The sequence below is a fragment of the Lacerta agilis genome, chromosome 15 (assembly GCF_009819535.1).
Source record: "Lacerta agilis isolate rLacAgi1 chromosome 15, rLacAgi1.pri, whole genome shotgun sequence".
Classification (NCBI taxonomy): Eukaryota; Metazoa; Chordata; class Lepidosauria; order Squamata; family Lacertidae; genus Lacerta; species Lacerta agilis.
The window spans coordinates 40,614,921-40,634,583 of record NC_046326.1 but is presented as its reverse complement, the minus strand read 5'-3'; the positions used below and the strand labels follow the sequence as shown (position 1 = coordinate 40,634,583).

At 49.3% G+C, this 19,663-nt stretch overlaps 1 protein-coding gene across 3 annotated transcripts in view; it reads left to right on the top strand.

The window, feature by feature from the left end:
• Positions 1 to 19,663, top strand: part of ULK2 (unc-51 like autophagy activating kinase 2) — a 63,542-nt gene extending 43,879 nt beyond the window's left edge. For all 3 annotated transcript variants that reach the window (XM_033172455.1, XM_033172454.1, XM_033172456.1), the window contains 14 exons: positions 349 to 409; positions 5,035 to 5,172; positions 5,878 to 6,023; positions 7,146 to 7,226; positions 9,708 to 10,000; positions 10,674 to 10,882; positions 12,488 to 12,597; positions 13,480 to 13,632; positions 14,231 to 14,439; positions 15,799 to 15,977; positions 16,290 to 16,408; positions 16,927 to 17,084; positions 18,488 to 18,623; positions 18,789 to 19,663. In XM_033172455.1, the coding sequence (XP_033028346.1) occupies positions 349 to 409; positions 5,035 to 5,172; positions 5,878 to 6,023; positions 7,146 to 7,226; positions 9,708 to 10,000; positions 10,674 to 10,882; positions 12,488 to 12,597; positions 13,480 to 13,632; positions 14,231 to 14,439; positions 15,799 to 15,977; positions 16,290 to 16,408; positions 16,927 to 17,084; positions 18,488 to 18,623; positions 18,789 to 18,856 (2,060 nt within the window). In that variant the 3' untranslated portion in view covers positions 18,857 to 19,663. The remainder of the gene's footprint in view (positions 1 to 348; positions 410 to 5,034; positions 5,173 to 5,877; positions 6,024 to 7,145; positions 7,227 to 9,707; positions 10,001 to 10,673; positions 10,883 to 12,487; positions 12,598 to 13,479; positions 13,633 to 14,230; positions 14,440 to 15,798; positions 15,978 to 16,289; positions 16,409 to 16,926; positions 17,085 to 18,487; positions 18,624 to 18,788) is intronic.

The following is a 19,663-nucleotide window of genomic DNA, read 5'->3' as shown; positions in this document are numbered from 1 at the left end:
CTGTGATTGTAATTTTTTTTAACTGTTTGCAGTGTTGAATTTTAAATTGCTGTAACCCACCTTGGGACATGATGGTGCAGGGCAGATAATAAATTGAAATAATAATAATAATAATAATAATAATAATAATAATGGCCAGCTTCCCATTGGGTTATTCAGGAATATGCTGTGCATGTGAATATGCTGTGTTGTGTTGTGCTCAACAGAGCCGCATTGTCTCCCTACACAATGTCGCTTAGCACAGCTTCAAATTAAAATACTGCTGAGTTTCTCTTTTTCTCTCGCTGTATCTCTGCCATTCCCTGGGCCCTAATGCCTGTTTCCTGGTGTCTTCTCTTTGCTATACAGACGACATGCCTCTGGCAGCAGTCGGCCGTCGGGCCTCAAGTGAATTCCTGATGTGCGGAGGGTAGGTGGTGCTGGTCGTTCAGCTCTGTTGCTTTGGCATTCATTGCTGGAGTGTAGGAGGAATGAAAAGTCGCTAGATCGGCTTCCTAACAACCTGATGCCCTCTGCATGTTTTGGACTACAGTTCCCATCAGCTCCAGCCAGCAAAACCGTATGCATTTATGGGGCGCATTTAATAATTGGCTCTTTAATTGGTTGAGGACAATACTGTGGTTGCACATGCACACTCTTATCTTAAGGTTTGTCAGTGACCCAGCGGTGGATCTCCGCACTGCAGCTGAAGACCAATTCACAAGCCCCTGTGCTGTTAAAACAAGAACCAGTAATATCCCTACCCTGAACAAACCTGTTGCCTTCGCCGTGTCACAGGATGTGCTACAAAAGTGGCCTGCTGAAGAAGGCTGAGAGCTGTAGTCTTGTAAACTTGAAATATATAAGAACATAAGGAGAGCTCTGCTGGATCAGGCCAGTGGCCCATCTAGTCCAGCATCCTGTTCTCACAGTGGTCAAGCAGATGCTTCTGTGGGAAGCCCGCAAGCAGGATTCAAGCACACGAGTGCTCTTTCCAACTGGTACTCAGAAACATTGCTGACTTTGTACCCCAGCAAATTAATCCTTCAGTTGGGAGCAAAGCTTTGCCAATGCAAGAACGGAATCAAAGCCGGAGCTTGTGGCTCTCTTCTTGCTTGCTTTCTTCTTCCCTCTTGTGCCACGGGAGACTGTCTAGCGTCGGTTGTGCAATTGGCCGCTACGCTTAGGCATCAACCCCAAAGCCACTCTTTGATTTTGCCACTTTCACAGGCGCTTACTTCATACAAGGCGTAACATTCGTACAATCAGTACAGCAGCAGCAAATCCCTGAAAAGCTCCCCCAAACAAACCGTTTTAAAGTCCTTAAAAAATAAAAGCACTGTCTCTGCCAGAAAAGTGCTGATGTTGTGCTCAATGCAGCTTCTGAAATTGCACAGTGCAGAGTAGCCCCGGCCAGACTTCTATCTAGATTCAGGCAAAAGATGCTTATCTGTGCTGCAGGGGAAGCCCTGAGAGAACTTTGTCTGCTTTCTAATTGGTAAGAATTTTCTAAACTCTGATTATTGAGCAGATTTCATTTTTTCCTGAAGCGTTTTTACCCTGCTCTTCAGCCAAAAAGGACTCCCTCAGCAACTAAAAAATGATCAATAATGAGACACAGTCCTGTACTCTAAAAGACATGGCACAAAAAGGAGGTGAGATGGGAAGAGGGAAATGGCAAACCCAGGCACTAGATCTTAAGTTACTGCGTTTTTATGACTGCCAGCTGGAATGGAAACATTTCAGGGGAAAGATGAGCCGGTGTCTCAACAGAACTGTTAAGGTGGCTCTCGCTTTCTCCTCTTATACTTGTTTAAATTTAAGGTCGATTTGCAAAGGTGAGTGGGGGTTCCACAGCGGAAACTTCACATGCTTCCCCTCTTCCTGAAAAAAACACTGCTGGATTATGGGGGAGATTTGGGTTGGGGAAAACTGTGGCCAAATGCTTTCAAGTTGCTGTTGGTTGCAGGGGGGCAAGATTGACAGGCCACCCCCCCCCCCAAAAAAAAGGTCCTGAATGTTTTCTTACTCTGGTTAACAGCAGTTTTGGAGGATCAGAGCTGGGGGGGGGGGCAAAACGTTAGAGCCTTTATGCCAGGGATAGCCAACATGGCTCCCTCCAGATTTTGTTGGACTATGACTTCCATCAGTCTTTGTAAACATGGCCACTGATGGTGGAAATTGAAGTCCAGCATCATCTGGGTGGTGCCACGTCAGCTACACCATGGGCCCTAATGCAAATTTCCTGCTCTGTTGGCAGCTCCTTTTTTAATGGGGCACGGGGTGGGGGTGGGTTGGCAGGAGAGATCAAACTCTGCCACTTGCAAATTACATTGCATTTTGACTGTTTATGAAGTGAGGTACTATTGTGCCCATTTTACAGATAGGAGAGCTGCAGTTGTGGGAAAACTCCTTGTCCTGCAGGCAAGTTCAGTTGAGAGTTGCCTTCACGGCTGGGTGACGCTGTGGATGCTGGGCTTGGCCATCTGCTCTAATGTTTGGAGGTGCTGAGAGTGTCCTGGAGCGATTGTCTCACGCGTGTTTGTGTGTCAGTCATTGCTTGTCCCTGTGCATCCTTCTGTGTGCTAGAGCCCCTGTGGCAGTCTCCGGAGGGGCCAAGCCCAACTTCCATTGGCCCGCGTGCTGCAGAGCCTCCTTGTGGGAAAAGCTCCTCATTAGCAGCTTTGTTCTTCCTTTAAGTCACTGAGCAGCATCAAGCTGCAGTGATTTCAGCCCTCTCCATTTCGGCAAGGTGTGAGAGAGGAGCTAGGCTCCAGAGAGATGGGAAATTATATTGCCATGGCAACAAGGATGAAGCTGAAGTGGGCTCTCCAGGGCTTTGTGGTAGTGGTGGTGCTTAAACATCTGAGCAAAACTCTTTTCCGCAGCCTGCCATCCAGTTTCCAGCTTCCTGCAGGAGCAAGCTTTTGTTCACTGGGGAAGCAGTTGTGTGTTGAGGAAGGAGCAAAGTTTGTCGCTCCTCCCTGGATTGGATAAATCAGCCTCTATTGGTTGATTTATAAAAATGTTTGTATACCGCTATGTCATTAAAAATCAAAGATGTTTCTAGCGATAAAAACATAAAAGCCATGAAAAAGTTAAGATGGGGCCCCTGTGGATTTTGCTGCATCCGGATCCACCCATTGCCCTTTCATAAGCATCTAACAAGCATTGTGATGGTGCAAAGCTCACCTGTGTAATTTGGAAAAGACTAAGGAAATTAAAAAATGTCATATGAGGAGGCAAAACCCCCCTGGGATTCTTGAGGGGGCGGAGGCAAAAAGCAGCCAAGTCAATTGCAAAGTTTTCAAGTTGAAGCTGAGGGGCTTAGCTGAAATCTGCCTGAATGCCTGCTGTCCCTTCGGTGGAGGAGAGTTTGGGGACACGTTTAGTATGGACTCTGCTCTTGGTGTCAAGCCCACGTTAGGGATTGTGAGGGAAAAGGTTGGAAATGAAACTGCCAACATCCCAAAGACTTCCTGCAAATCTCTGGTGATGCCACACTTTGAATACTGTGTACAGTTTCTGGTTTCCCCACCACAAAAAGGTTTAGTCGGCCAGTCAAAGCTGTTCCTGGCATGTGGCTGCAGTCACATGCTGACAACTTCCAGGAGCCACAGGTGAGAGCTGAGTTTAGGGTGGGGACTAAAGATGCACAGACGACCCCAGAAGGAGGATGACGTGTCCCTCACCTGCGGTACTACCCCTCCTCTAACAACCCATCCACTACCACAATTATAAGACTAATAAATATTATGAGATAAAATGCAAAAATGTAGGAGACCGCAAATGACGGATTATTCACCAAACATTTCGAAACTATGGACTCTTCCTCCCAGAAAATAGATTTAGTTATCTTAACATGTCTGAACAGATAGTTTGGGTTAACTGTCTCCCATAGTTTGAAGAACTAAGGCTGCAAGGATGGACTAAATGAAGGATTTCTTCAAACAGTGCATAATTAAACTATGGCGTTTGCTCCCACAAGAGGTTGTGATGGCTATCGACTTGGATGGCTTTAAAAGGGGAGGAGAAGACTACCAATGGCTAGTAATCACAATCGCTATGTTCTTCATCCGTTATGCTTCTGAATACCAGTTCCCAGGAATCACAAGTGTGGAGAGAGTTACTGTTTCACTCAGTGGTCCTGTTTGTGGGCTGCTGACTGGGGGCTTCTGTTTGGCCACTGTGAGAACAGAGTGCTGGACCCCCTTTGGCCTGATCCAGTGCAGTTCGCCCCAGCGTGAGCTGCACAGTTTGCACCTGTAGGTCTTCCCCCACGTCTGCCTTTCCCCAAAACATTTTGGCACAAATCTAAGCTAGTGAACTTCAGGCATCCACTTCAGAGCGTGGGCAGCAGCTGCCACTGTGTGGCTCATTCCCAAGAAAATCTTGACCTGTGTTTAGCTGAGCTGTTCTCAAGAGGCCAGCATCAACTCTGGCTGAGAAGTTTGCAGCAGGAGTGCATGAACCACGCATGCACCCACACAACAACGTGCTTAGGTGATAATCTTTGGCTAGTTTATTGACTAGTTACATAAGCTGTTTTCTTGCTCCAAAGCGCTCCCTGTATCGCCTGCCTTTTTGAGCCTTGAACAAACAGAACGCAACACAGGCCAGCCATCCTTGCTCCTGAACTTCCTGTTCTCTCCCCACAGTGGATTTTCCTAGAATGACTTTGTTTTGAAACATTGGAAGTGGGTGGAGAGCGAGCGTCCTCCAGCCCCTCTGCCCGCATGCCTGCCTGCCTGCCTGCAGGAAGGAGGGGAGGGGCCCAGTGTGCAGCTGACCTGCTTTCCTCCGAGTTAAATGATTGATTTTTCCAGTCAAGTCTCCAGTCCCTGCTGGTTTGCACTCCAGCTCATTAGCAGAGGCTTGTTTGCCGCTGTCCGCAAACCACAACTTTTTGGTGCACATGTAGACCCTGCCGGGAAACCCAGGCCCTTGTTCATTTGCCTCTCCCCCAAAGACCCACGTTAACTGGACAATGGTGCAGATTGAAAAGCGGCTCATCTGCCACCCTTCTTTCCCCCTCTCCTTCCCTCCCGCCTTCAGGCAATGCCAGCCGTCGGTCTCCCCCCGCAGCGAGACGGCACCCATCCCAGTTCCCACTCAGCTACGCAATTACCAGCGCATCGAGCAGAACCTGACCTCTGCTGCCAGCCCTGTGTCAAACCCCCATGGGTCACCAAGGTAAGATAACTCTTTATTTTTTCATATTTGCTTTCCCTGCCCTCACCAAAGGTAGATGTCTTGCCGGTAATAAAAAAAACAACTTATGTTGTTTCTTTGTGTGAATTGGCTTATATGACTATAAGGCCATTGTACATTTAAAGCACACACAATGACACAACCCCGCCCCAACCCTGGGAACTGTAGTTTGTTAAGGGTGCTGGGGGTTGTCTGTCTGTGCGGGATACACTGCAGTTCTCGGTGGATTCCATGTGCTCTAAATATGCTTTAAACATACGGTGCGTTTACCAAACTTGATGGGCACATTGGAACTCTACAAGACCCAGCAGGATATTTGGTGGGAGCAATTGGAGGCTATGTCACAGGAAAAAACATCCTAACTGTTGATGAAACTGTTCAGAAACAATATCTAAATAGTCAAATATGTTTGAAGTTGTTTAATGTTTGAAAGAAGGGATGGGAAGTCACTGTTTCTATTGTTCAAACAAAATCTGAGCATTCTGGCATCGGGTTGGGAATGTATCTCTGTTAGATAAGGTTAGTGACAGGCTGGCGGCTGCTGCTGTTGTTGTCTTACTTGCTCATCACCAGGTTGGCAAAGGCTGTCCTAGGGTGTCAAAAGACCCAGAGTAAAGAGGTGCACATCTTACAAACGGATCTCTCCCTGAAACTGGACACAAGTCTCCTTTTGGGTTTTGTTTCCAGATCCGCTGTGGTGAGGCGGTCGAACACCAGCCCCATGGGCTTCCTGAAGACCGGCTCCTGTTCCCCAGTGCCAGCTGATTCCGCGCAGGGCGTTGGGCGCAGGCTGTCCACGGGATCTTCCCGTCCGTACTCCCCATCACCGCTCGGTAAGGGCATCAGCAGAGACACTTGAAAGGTGCAGTTTAGCACAAAAAGAGGTGCTTGCTTAAAGGCATTCTGCCTTTACGACTCTCGGGGAGGGCTTTTGTGTGCACTTGATAGCCAGATCTTGTGCTCAGCAAATAGCTCACCTCTGCTTGAGGGGGGGAGGGTCTATAATCTCTGTAATAATCGGGGCAAGTTTGAAATGCCTCAGGCCCCCACAGGCGCTATGCCAGGGATGAAACCCCAGCTCCACCCTGGGGTACAGGATGCAGCCAGTTTTGTGCTAGCTTTGGGATTGCACAACACAAATGGATTTGTTGGTTGGAGGTCTTGCCTGGCCTTCCCTATAAACTCCATGGGCAGGTTACAAGGATATAACTATCTGGTTGTAAGAGAAATAAGACCAGTTGCAATTACGAAATAAGAACTGCGTGAAAACAAAAGACAGTTCCATCTATAAAACAATTAGTTTCATATATTAAAAACTGGGTTGTTGAAGTTTTGCTACAAGTAAACTTAAATGTAACAGCATTAATGAATTTCATTGGGTCTGCTCCGAGTAGGAGTAACCGTGGGTACAGCCCAATGCAAACATTTAGAAATATTTCCATACATATACACAGTTAAATAGTTCAGATGCAGATGCAAGCTGGAGTAAAGACAATTGAAGTCTGCAGTGACAACCTCTTCCTCCTCACCAGCACCCTTTCACTTTAGCTCTAGGCTGGAGAGTGTGAAACAGAGCAATGGGATTGTAGTGAAAACAATTCACTACTAGTCTCCAACTAGTAAAATTAAGTTTGCTGCCAGCTTTCATGGACCTGAGACTCGATGCATGAAGCATCATTCTGGAAGTTGCAGCTCATGTGATTTTTGGGGTGGGGGGGGAGGCAGTGAGGACCGTAAGCATTGGGGTCAGAGGGAAGGGGAACAGAAAAGTCGAGGCTGAAGCTACTGTTCAGAAAGCTGTGCCTCGGAGATCCTGTTTATAAATCGCAACAAGGTGTTTTTAAAGGAGCAGCTGCTGATCAGGGGCACCTGTGGTGTATTTGTTTGATCAAACGCTGCCTTGTTTTCTTTTTCCGGAAAATATTAATGGTGCGTGCCCTTCCCTTCTCCAATAGTTGGCACTATCCCTGAGCAACTTGGGCACTGCTGTTGTGGGCAGCTGCAAGGGCACGACTCCCGGAGCCGGAACTCCTCAGGTGAGCAGCATATCATCCCCGGTTCACTCGCTTATTTTATCTCATTTATATACGCTGCTCCATATTTCAAAGAACAATCTCCCAAGCACCTTACAGCAGCCTAAAATCATCACAAAGAGCCGGAACGCAACCCCCCAGTCTTAAGGCACAGCCTTTGGCCTGCCGCCCGGACACATACATCCTGGGCAGCTGTTAGCCCCGTTTCAAGAACCCTAAGTTACAAAGGTTTCTGGGCAACTTACCCAAGAAGCTCTTGGGCGCAAAGCAGTTGCTTAAAAGACTGGTAGAGATGAGCTCTTCTCAGTAGATTTGGGAGCACTGCGTTCTGTTTATACAAACTTCATAGATCAAGGAGTCTTTGGGCATGAGCCTGATAGTGCAATTTAATAGAATTTCCCTTGTAAGGTGTTTTTTTGCTTCTCTTCCTAGTAACCCCATTTGGCTGGTCTCTCACGTTCCCATTTTACAGATGGGAGAAGAGGTTGTCTCTCTCCACCAAGGCCTCTTGGGGACTGAAGCAGCTCTTGGTGATGCTTCCCTGGACTGTACCATTTGATGCTGCCATGGGGGGGCGCTCACATCTGCATGCTCTCTCACATGGGTTATTTATTTTATTTCATTAGTGGGGGCCAGAGCAGCCAGGTAGGGGGTTCCTCCTTACTTGCCTTCTGAAGCTGAACAGTGGAAGAAGACAAAATGTGGCGTGCACATGTGTGAATCAGCCCCCGGTCTTGGTTAAAGCAAGACCAGACCAGCCCTCCGAGAAGCAAGCCCCAGCACCCCCTGGGGCTCACCTGGTGTCTTGGGCAGCAGGAAAACTCTGCCCTGGAGCTTTATGTTGAAAGTTCTGCTGCAGAGCCAACAAGCTGAAGGTTAACCCATTAAGAACAGCAGGGTTGGTTTCAATCCTCTCCCGATTTACAGGCACAGATTTGGGGGCGGGGGGGTGCCTTTTTAAAGGAAAGAAGGAGGCAGCCTCTGTTAGCTTTGTGGACGGTCCTGCACGCAGGTCTTTGTTGGGTCAGCTTCCGTGGCTCTCTTTGTGCGGACGGACAGGCGGGCACAATCGCACACGTGCAGAGCGGTTCCCTGCCAAGCGCTTGGCTTTTGTGTGGTGTGTGTGTGTGTGTGTGTGTGTGTGTGTGTGTGTAGCACTGTTCAAGTACGGCTCCCTCCCAAGATGGAGGACAAGCAGCCAGCACTGTGACCCCAGCCGACCTTCCCTGCGTCCTCAGTTCCCCCCCAGCTTTGATGTTCTACTGTAGGCTCTGCTCCCTCTCTCTCTCTGTCTCTCCCTCTCTCTCGTGGATTATGAAAGCGCTGGATTGTAAGCTTCCTCCTCCCCACCCCCTTTCCCAGGCTTTCAGTCCTTTGTGACTTCTGATGACAAAGGAAAAGCTTTCCATCCACTCAACCCAAATGGATCTCCCCCGCTCCCCGCATGCGCATAAGGCCTTTGGGTTGATAGACAGTGGTGAATCTGGTTGGGAGCCATGACTTTTTAAAGAAATTTTGGAATTTGGGTACAACAAAGAACGCGGTATCTATCATTGAAGAAAGCAAAGGGTGGCATTCAGCTAAGTTCTGCTCAGAGTTGACCCCTTGAAATCAGTGGGTGTAGCTTAGTCATGCTCGTTAATTTCAGTGGGTAGTTGAATACCACCCAAAATGACAGCTGCTCCATTCGTTGGAAGCACATGGCTTCTCCCAAAAGATCTTGGAAGCTGCAGTTTGTTAAAGGTGCTGGCAATTGTACACTTTGTGAGGAGGGAACCCATAGCAGTTAAAGTGGTGTAAATGTGCTTTAAATTGGAGACAGTGGGCTCAACTTTACCTCTTTAGAATAGTGGGGACAGCCTGCCTCGTGGGAGGGTTCTGAGGGCGAGCAATTTTCAGGGGTACAATATACTGGCACAGTGTTTTACTCAAAGTAAACCTGTTGAAGTTAATGGACCTAACTCAGTCCTGTTCATTTATTTCAGTGGGTCTATTCTGAGTAATGCCCAGTTGAACGCCATGCAAGATCACATTCAAACCATACATGTAGACCACACAGTTCCCAGGATCCTTTCAGGGAAGTTTGTTTTTTTAAGGGTGCTGGGAATTGTAGCTGTGTGGGTGGCAAACCTGGTTGACCCCTTAGTCTGGGGCTTTCTGTGTGGAAAGCAAATGTGCTCTTTGACTGAGCCATGTCGTCGTCCCGTCCCCCCAAAAAATGGTTACCTTTGTCTGAATGTCAGTTGCTGAGGATCACAAGTGGGGAGAAAGTTTCTGCCTTGCTTGTGGGCTTCCCACTGGGGCATTTGCTTGGCTGCCGTGAGGACAGGATGCTGGTGTAGACGGGCCTCTGGCTTGATCATGCATCCAGGGCTGGGTGAAGACGTATTTCCTCTTGCCTTCATCTCTTCAGAGGGAGGACTCTGCTGGGAGCTTTGAATCCCACCCAGATGGCCATTTCCCACTTCTTCCTCTTCCCCCCAGGCTCCCCGGCACCGCAGTCCCAGTCTCCACAGTCCTTCCTGATGGCGGGTGCCCGTCTTCAGAGCAGCCCGGCAACCCTGACGGACATTTACCAGAACAAGCAGAAGCTCCGGAAGCAGCACTCGGACCCTATCTGCCCATCCTACGCGGGCTACAGCTACAGCCACTCTCCGCAGCCAGCCCGGCCAGTCAGCCTGGGGACGTCACCCACGAAGCACGCAGGATCGTCGCCCCGGAGCTCAGACTGGCTCTTCAAAACTCCCCTGCCGACAATCATTGGCTCTCCCACAAAGGTGGGCGTTGGGACCTCTTCCACAGGGACAAGATTCGTAGGCTCTGGACCAGCGTCAAAATGCTGGCTCCCTCTTAGAGAAATTGGGAGCAAGTTAAGGATCATGTGTTGTCTCCAGGGAATTAGTTTATCTCACCCACCCACCCACCCCCAAGCATCTGCTTGCACGAGATACCCTGGTGCCATTGCTTAACTGCGCTTAAATTGACATCTGTTGTTGACTCATCTGTTTTTTAAGTCATAGCCAACTCATTGTTGGACTCCCAAGGGCTGTGTGCAATGCAGCTCTGCTGGCGCAAGGGGCTTTGATTTGAACAATGGAACCTCCTCTCCAGGAACCTCAAAACCAGCTCCAGGGTTCTGAGGGACTCTCCAGAGCAGATTTTGGGGCAGGGAGGAACGGTGGTAGTTGAGGAAACGGAAATCCCGCTGCTGTCAACTAGCAGTCATTACCACTGGCAGTTGGAATTAACATCTGATGGGCTGCCATTTCCCCTATCCCTGACTTGAAACCAGAGACTTGAATGGCATGTGGGGGTGAGGGGGGGGGACTCCAGGAAGAGAGGGAGGCTGCTCCTGGTCTTCTGAAGCCTCAGCTGCCTCAAAATGATAAAGCCAGGTGGGAACGAAACCCTGTGAGACTCACTTCTATGTTGTTTTATTTGCTCTTCTAGACAACCGCTCCTTTCAAGATCCCAAAAACTCAAGCCTCCTCCAACTTGGTGGGCCTGGTCAGCCGCCAGGGACCATCGGACGCCCCACTACTGCAGCAGGCAAAGGATGTGGGCGAGGCGAGAACGTTCCCCCACTTCCATTCGACGCAGGGAAGCGACAGGCAGGCAGTGGAACAGCAGCAGCAGCGCGGCAAGACTCTGTTTGGCAGGTAGCAGCCGCAGCCTCCCCAAACACTGTGCCCTAAACAACGTGGCCCCAGAGTGCCATAACCTGTGTCCCCCACTGAGGTGTTCTGAGGGGCCACTTTTGGTGGTCCCACTTGCCCCAAACCTTTGGCTGGCCTTTTCCACAGGTCAAGCGTTCACTGTGGCAGGCCCTGAAATCCTTGCTGGTAGAAGAGGCTTGCCAGGAGCTGTCCCCGCTCCGTTTTAGATGGGTAAAAAAAAAAACCCTGCCTTATCCAGGCAGGCCTTTTCAAACTGAAGATTGTCTGCCCAACCAGCTTTTATTTAAGCGTTTGACATTTTAAAATTGTTTCTATTGAAATGACTGGGGGGGGGGGGGTTAATCACATGTACCTCCTTGTGCTATTTTTATACAACAGCGTGGGTTTCCAAGAAAATAAGTTTTTTAATTAAAAAAAAAATCCATTGCCTGCAGAAAAAGGGGGGGGGGCTCCTCAAGTTCCTTCATGCCCCAAAACCCATGCCAAGGATCACTGTAGAGGCAGAGCTGTGGAGCAGAAGAAAAAAACAACCCATTTCACATCTTACCTTTACCGAGGAACGCAGCAGGCCCCTTTCACCTGTTCTTGCTCTCCTCTCGCCTGTTTTTGGCATATACAAAAGATGCAAACTGGGTCCTATTTCCTTGGCTGACAAAGCAGTTCTGGTTCTGCTGATTCTATAAGGGAGGCCTTAGCAAAGCGCTGAACTTCTGCCACCCCAGAGCACTAGGGTTAAGCTTTCAGTGCAGCTCTCTTCCTCCCGCAGAAGCCACTGTGGAAATGGAACGGAAGCACCTGGTTGTTTCATTGGGCTTGCCCAGGAAAAGGTCCCAGCAGAACACGATCTCTGCAGTGTGTGGTTTAGACCACAGCATGGGGATCTGGTGTGTCAATGTGTGTAAATATAAGCCTCATTTCCTGGTGCGGCTTCTCAACCTCCAGCACTCCAAAGTTCCCCCTTGTTTTGCATTTTGGACTTGCAAATCCATGTTTGTTTCTCCCTGCCTGCAAACTCGTACCAGATGAAGATGGGTGTAAATTACAAACGACCCCAAGCCTCATTTTGATCTGTTGTACAGTTGGTTTTCTTTCTTTACCCCTAGTTCTACTAGGTCTTGTCTCCCCCCAAAGTGGATCTTTAAACAGCTGTGCTTTGCTTGCCCCCTCCCCACCCCCCAGGCTGGATGTACACACTATCTGACTTAACCACAGCATCATGGGGAGTGGCTTCCTGAAGCCAGCACACCCCACCCTCTGTTTTAGTTTACATCAGACCTGCACAAAGTGAAGGCAATCTGCAACGGGCTCCTCCCTATTATGGCCAAAATGGGGCCAGGACTGGGGAAGAGTGGGTCAAGCCACGACCTGTGTCTAGCAAAACTGCATTTGGCACGGTGGATCACAGCTCATGCAGGCCTGGCATACATTGAGGATACTTAACTCGTCCCGCAGTCTGAGGCCAGCCGCACACTAAAGCCAGGAGAAGCAAGTCACACACACCCTTCCCCAGCCCAGGCTTTGCCACGTCTCCACCACCCCGCTGGGTTTTGCCATTTCCCAAGCACATTGTGCTCTCTTTCTGCTTAGGTCCGTGAGCACCGGCAAGCTGTCGGATCAGCAAGCAAAAGCAGCTCTCGGAGGCCAGCTCTGTCAGGGCAGCACAGACAGCCTCAACACTGAGCGGCCGATGGATACAGGTAAGGCAGCTGGTGGCTGGAGCTCTTGGTAGGTTGGAAGGCGAGGGAGAAATGGGGGAAGAATGCCTGTTCAGTAGCTGCATGCATGAGAGAGAGAGAATAAAAAGCCTGTGAGTGTATATATTGAGTGTACATATAGGTATGCATACATTCACTCCCTCCTGAAATGCAAGAGACCCCCACCTGTGCTGGCATTCTGCTGGCTTCTGAAGGCGCACCTGTTTACCTGGTCATTCCCTTGATCACTCTCCCCATCACTCCCATTTTAATGGGGCTGTTTTCATCGTGTGTTTTTTATTATAGGTGCTCACATTTTAAACATTTGTGTGGTCATTTTTCATATCATGTACATATGATATATGTATTTACACACACACACATCCTGCCAGCTGAAGAGAGTGCCACAAATCCTCCCAAGTGGACTCCAGCCCACAAAAGCTTCATATTCAAATTGTCCCCAAACTTCATAGCCACTGCGTGACTGATAGCCAGGCAGATTCAAAAACATAAATAACATGAAGGCATGGATTATCCGCCGGCCCTTGCACTTGCAAACGATCTCCCCCCCCCCCCCCGAGTGAAAATCAAATTTTCATCCAATTTTAGTAGGGCTGCCCAGATCCAGATTAAAGTTGTTCCTCTCTCCACATCCCGACCAGATGGTCATTGGCCTTACCTGGGTTAAGCCAAAGACCTCACAGAGAAAGTGGGTTTCGAGGAGGGATCTGTAATGGGAGATAACCAGGGAGGTGGCAGGGAACTCAGGGAGGCATCTAGTCCCCCGCCCTTCCCAGTGGCCGTGTTTGGCTCCAGCTGTACTTGTACATTGTGCGTGGGGCATGTCCTCCTGAGGACTAACGTGCCGTCTCTTCCTCCTCCCAGCTCCACCGGGGGCTTGTGGCATCACAGCAGTTCCTCCCTCCATGGGAGCCGGCATGAGCTCGAGAGCCGTGATGTTTACCGTGGGCTCCCCTCCGAACAGCGCCACCCCTCCAACCTGCACCCACATGGTCCTCAGAGCTCGGACAACATCTGGTGAGTGGCATGGACGTTGCCTGTTGCCCTGTTGCTGGGGCCAGATTGTGCAGCAAGGGAGGGAGGTGGGAGGTAAGGAGAAGTCGGTTGGGGATCTCGGACTGTTACCCCAAAATAAGGTTGCCATATTTCAAAAGGTGAAAATCCAGACAAAAAAGTGGTTGTTGTTTTGCCAAAGTTGTTGAGCCTTTTCTGGCGACCCTACTCCCTCACTTCTCCTGCCCAAGTCCGTACACAGTGTGGTGGTTTTTTTTTTTTTTAGTATTCCAGGGCAAAAACCCTCTCAAAAGATAGGGGAGCCTTCTGTCTGTCTGCAGAAGTGCCTCAGCCCTTTCAGTACTCCTCCCTTGACTGAATCACAGGAAGACCCCCAAGCATCCTTACTTAAACATTTATTTGCTCCAGGACTTTTGAGAAAAAGTACACTTGTGGTTGGGTGGAGAGATAATTGTTGCCGCTACATGTCTGTAATTCTGTTTTATAGTTTGCTGTTCCCTGAATAATGCTGAGCTTTGGCAGGGACCACAGCACCTCCTAGTTGTTTTGCAGCTGATTTTCACCCGTGTGTGTTTCTTTCTCCCCTCCTCAACTTTTCAAGTCGGCTCCAACAGCTCTGGGGGGTCTCTGTGTTCTACCAGTGGCCGGGTCCTCATGGGCTCCCCTCCTGGCGTTTACATGGGATCCTCTCCCCCCGGAGCAGAGGCGGCTCCGTGCCTGAAGTACATGCCTTATGGCACTTCACCTCCAAGCTTAGAGGGGTTTATCACCTTTGAGGCCCCAGAACTGCCGGAAGAGACTTTGATGGAGGTAAGGAACAGTGGCAACTTAAGAGTGAGTATATGTTACTATGTATTGGGGCTGGGTCTTCTCCAGATGTTGCAGGGCCAGCTGTCAGGGATGACTGGAGATGGGCTGTAGCTACAGCTGGAGGACCACAGATGGCCCATCCCTGCTAAATAAATTGAACATACATTGTTAAAGCAGTTTAGGTTTTATAAGGTAGTAGGTATTGCATCTATTTAAATTCCAACCCCCCAATATTTCCATTCTCTCTCTCACACACACACAGGAAAACCCATTTTTTTCTCTGCATATTTTACGTTGTTCTTTTATTGATCACCTATGCAAGTGTCTCAGTGTGATGTACAATAAAGAAATGGAGAGGGGAAGAAATATTTGAAACACACACACACACACACACACACACATGAGAGGGGGGGAATACAAAGTAGGTGCTCCTGGCAGAGTCCCCTTTCATCCAGCTGGAGAAGCCCATTGGAACAAAAATGCATTGAAAGTGCAGGTAGTGGGCACTTCTTGCATCTTGACAGAGTTGCTTTTCCGAATATTGACAGATATAATCTCCTTCAAAAGCATAAATGAATTTTAACAGTAATGACCCCTAAAGGCAAGGGCAGGGGGAGCCTGTGGCCCTCCAGACTTTGTTGGACTACACCTCCCATCAGCCCCAGCCAGCATGACCAGTGGCCAGGGATGGAGGGCTGTAGATTCCCCATGCCTCTGTGTGTGTGTGTGTGTGTGTGTGTGTGTGTTTTGTAACACTTCTTCCCAATATTTAACTATTGTCAGACGAGATCTAAATCTTACAACCCTTGCCATTAAATGCCTTCTAAAAAAGATTTTTTTTGCTGGGGGCGGGAAGATTTTCAGCACCCACCTTAAAACTTTGTTGTTGTTTTTTTTATGAAGAATTTATTAGCATTTTCATAATACAACACACACCCAGACCCACACCTACAAATACAAAACAAATACAAATACATATATTGCCAGGATTCTTCTTATTTATATACCTAACAAAAAAAATTCTATTTCCAAATCTTGACATTTGACTTCCCCTGCCTTTTCACCTTCGGTTTTAAATCCATATTTTACTTTCTTAACAGCTTTTCTCTAAAAAAAAGGAATTTAACTTCAATTAAACATAACACAATTATCTTAATCATCCTATTGCATCATAAATCTTATCAAAATATTCTTATAAAGTAAAACTTTGGAAAGAGAGAGGGAGCTTGCCAGATCTTCCCAGGGGGAGAATTCCATATAGCTGTGGGTGTCACTCTAGGGAAGGGGCTGTTTGGCGGCGGTGGCCTGCTAACTCCTTAATGCTAAGCAGGGCTCTCTCTGCTTCTTCCCTCCTGGCAGAGGGAGCACACAGACACCCTGCGCCACCTCAACCTGATGCTGGCCTTCACGGAGTGTGTCCTGGACCTGACCGCTGTCCGAAGCGGGAACCCCGAGCTCTGCTCCTCGGCGGTGTCTGTCTATCAGATCCAGGAGAGCGTGGTGGTGGATCAGATCAGCCAGCTGAGCAAAGACTGGGGGTAGGTACCCACCCACCAGACCCCGGGAGGCTGGTCTTTGTTGAGCTACCCAGCGCCACTGTGCCCAAGCCTTTATACCATCAAGAAGGCAATTCCGTGTTGCCAATGAGCAATGTGGGTTTTTTTGGGGGGGAGGGTAGTCCTTCTGAGGCTGAGCTGCGCAAGGCTATCTCTTTATGCCCCACTTGTGGCAGTGGGCCAATGCCTGAGCTGCTTTTCTCTCTTCCTTGCTGTGGACACCCCCTCTCCAAAGGGATTGGGAAAGTGGCAGCTCCTCTCCTAACAAAAGGCACCCATTTCTCTCTTCTCCAGGCAAGTTGAGCAGCTGGTCCTGTACATGAAAGCTGCCCAGTTGCTGGCGTCCTCCTTGCACCTAGCCAAAGCGCAGATCAAGTCGGCGAAGCTGAATCTCTCCACCGCAGTGAAGCAAGGTGTGTGGGGCTACCCCCAGGGCACGGAGCCCAGACCCTTGGTCCATCTAGCTCAGTGGGGTCTGCACTCAACTGGCAGCAGACACTCCAGGGTCCCAGGTGGGAGGACATTCCCAGCCCTGCCTGGAGATAGTGCAAGGGACAGAACCTGGGACTTTCACAGGTTGAGTATCTGCTGCTTTTCATGCAGAAAGTCCCAGGTTCCATCCCCAGTGGCATCTCCAGGTACGGCTAGGAAAGCATCCTTGCCTGAAACTCTGGAGAGACGGTGCCAGTCAGAGCGGGCAGTTCTGAGCTCAATGGACCAGTGGTCTGGCCTGGTAGAAGGCAACCTCCTAGGATCCAGAGGTGGCAGTGGAAGCTTCCCAGACCCAGTGAACAGGCCCAGGAGCTTGTCAAGGTCTGTAGGGCATCAGCAAGGCCAAGGTGGCAGCAAACGCCCTCCCTGCTGCTCCGGCTGTGACAGGAGCAGGCCAGTGCCCCCCCTCCCTATTTCACAGCTGCTTTCTTCCCTGCAGTGGTAAAAAACCTGAACGAGAGGTACAAGTTCTGCATCGCCATGTGCAAGAAGCTGACGGGAAAGCTGAACCAGTTCTTTTCGGACAAGCAGAGGTTCGTCGACGAAATCAACAGCGTCACGGCCGAGAAGCTCATCTACAGCTGTGCTGTGGAAATGGTAAAGGGGGTGGGTGGGGAGAAGGCTATGCAGCAGCGGTGGGCGGAGCCAGAGGCAAAAGTGGGTGGAGCAGCGAACACGTGTCACTTTTGTCCAGGAGACTGGTTTCTGCATTTGCTGTCTCTCTCACGCCCTTCTGTCCTCCACCCAGGCCAGTGAGAGGCATGAGCAGGCACTTTCCAGCCTTGCAAAAGCACTGGAGGAGGATGCAAAGCAGGGCTGGGGCAAAAGGGCAGGTCCAGATAAAGAGTGTCTTGGAGGGCTGCATTTCGACCCTGTATCTGATCCCCTTGTGGGTAAAAGATAAGGAGGACATCCAGGAGAAAAGGGTTTTTTTTGGGGGGGGTCCTGTCTGTCTCTGCCCCTCAGAGCTCCAGAGCTCAGCCTCCTTATCCACAAGCAAATCTCTCAGTGGATGTGGGATATAGAGAGAGAGGTCACCAACTATCATGGGAAACGGGATTCTGAATACAGTAAGTGAGCTTCTGGCACTCACTGAGAATCTTGCCACAGTTATGCTCAAAAGCCACATGTGGGCTCCCTCCTCGGCTTTGCCTTTCTGGGGAACATAAAAGCAGTGAGGGGCCCGTGCATTTCCATTGAAAGAGGCACGCAAACAAATCAGGTGCCACTCTCGGGACTAATTAAACTGGGCTTTCTTTTTTCCATTCATTAATGCCTTCTTTGTATGTCTCGGAGGTTAACCCAAGGTGCCATTTCTGCGTGTTGTCTGGCTAATGTTTCGTCAGACTTAAACAGCCATTAGTTTTAATTCCCCGGGGTGTCGCACACATTCCCAGTTGTGGGAGACAGGGGAGCTTTTCTAGTAATGGTACCCTGGGTAACATGGTTGGAGGCTCAGGGAGAGACTCCCTGGTGGTCTTGGGCAAAATAGAAAGGTTCCGGGGTTTCCAAAAGATGCAGGAGCTTCAAACAAAGAGGAAGAGCGTTCGCTCATTGCAAAATAAAAATTCACACAAGTTTTCCCAGTGTTCCAGTTCATCCATTTAAAAAGATTGAGGGAAATATGAAAAGCTCTTTCCCCCTCACCCAGTTTTTTTTCCCTTAGGGGTTAACATTTCTAATGTTCTTACTTTCTACCAATGATGTCAAGTGTGTGCTCCCCCCACACACAATTGTATCATCTCAGCAGCTACTGTGAGATCGGCTATGCTGAGAGATTGGGAAAGGGGCGCCAAATTGCCCTTGACAGGAGTGGGATTAGAACGCAGGTCCTCAGTCATGTCCTTTACTACTCGACAGATGGCTTTCAGTAAACGGCCATGAAGAAGTAACGAAACCAGGCCCCTTCCTGCAGTCTCTGCGGTGGGGGGAGGTCGCTGCTTTGAGTGCCCCCCTTTTCTTAGCCCCTGGGCTTGATCAGTCTCTTCAACCCGTCTCAGGTACAGGCGGCCGCCCTGGACGAGATGTTTCAGCAGACAGAAGACATTGCCTACCGATACCACAAAGCAGCCCTGTTGCTGGAAGGCCTGGCAAAGATCATACAAGACCCGGTTGATATAGAAAACATTAACAAATGTAAGTCGGTTTGGCGGTGCGGGGCGTCCCCCTCGCTTTGTGGCTCCTTTCCGAGAATCTGGAGCAAGCCATGTTGCTCTGAGCCTCAGCAACCCAAGGAATCCCCTGCTTCTTGCAGGTTCACCTGTGCCCGCCTCTTTTTAACACGTTCTCCTTTGTTTTCAGATAAAGCGAGTATTGAACGCAGGCTCTCGGCCCTTTGCTGCAGCGCAGTGGCTGTTTACGAACAGTAGGCGAGTCGCCTGGGACCACTTGGCAGATGTTCCGCTACAGCCAAATCGCCACCTTTGCCCCTGTCGCAACAGGAGGGCAGGTTTTTGCATTTCTGTGGGTTTTCTACCAAAGAGAAAAGAGAAACGTGGTTGATTCGCAGAGGGGAAGAAACCCTGAACTATCTCGGAGGAGACTTGCCTTATGACTTAAATCTTGCGCACCCTACCCCATCTTTCACTGAGCAGCCCAGGTTCAAAAGGCTCGTCTTTCCATTTCCAGCAGAACCTTTCCACAAAGCCTCGGTCGGGGACGGCAAATTGGCGTATTATTATGATTTCTTACGAAAGGATGGAGCAAAGAATGGAACTTCCGTCTTTGGGCAAGGTCCAGAATCGCAGGCTCTTCCTGCTCAGGGAGCAGCAGGGCTGGAAGAGTTTTCTTTTTGGAACAAGGCTCTGGGAGGGAGCTGAGAACAGTGTTAACTGCAAACCTGTGTCTTGTGGAGCTTTTGAAGGCTGTTGCTAGATTTGGACCTGAGCTCACGTCTTGTAAATAGCACATCTTCAAGCCCATCAGGCATAAGAAGAAACAGCACCTTTTGGAAAAAGACGAGGAGAAATGATGGACCTGGGCGAGGGTGGGGTTTTCTTTTTTATTTTACTTTGAGGGAGATCCATTTGGAATCCCTGAAACCAGTTGGAGCAGTTATCGTGGATATAAAAGCTTGATGGTTTTGTCTTCTTCCTGAATATCCTGGCCCAAAACACTTTATATTGCACTAATTTACTAAAAAAAAAAGAAAAACTATACTCTTCTTGGGGGGGGGG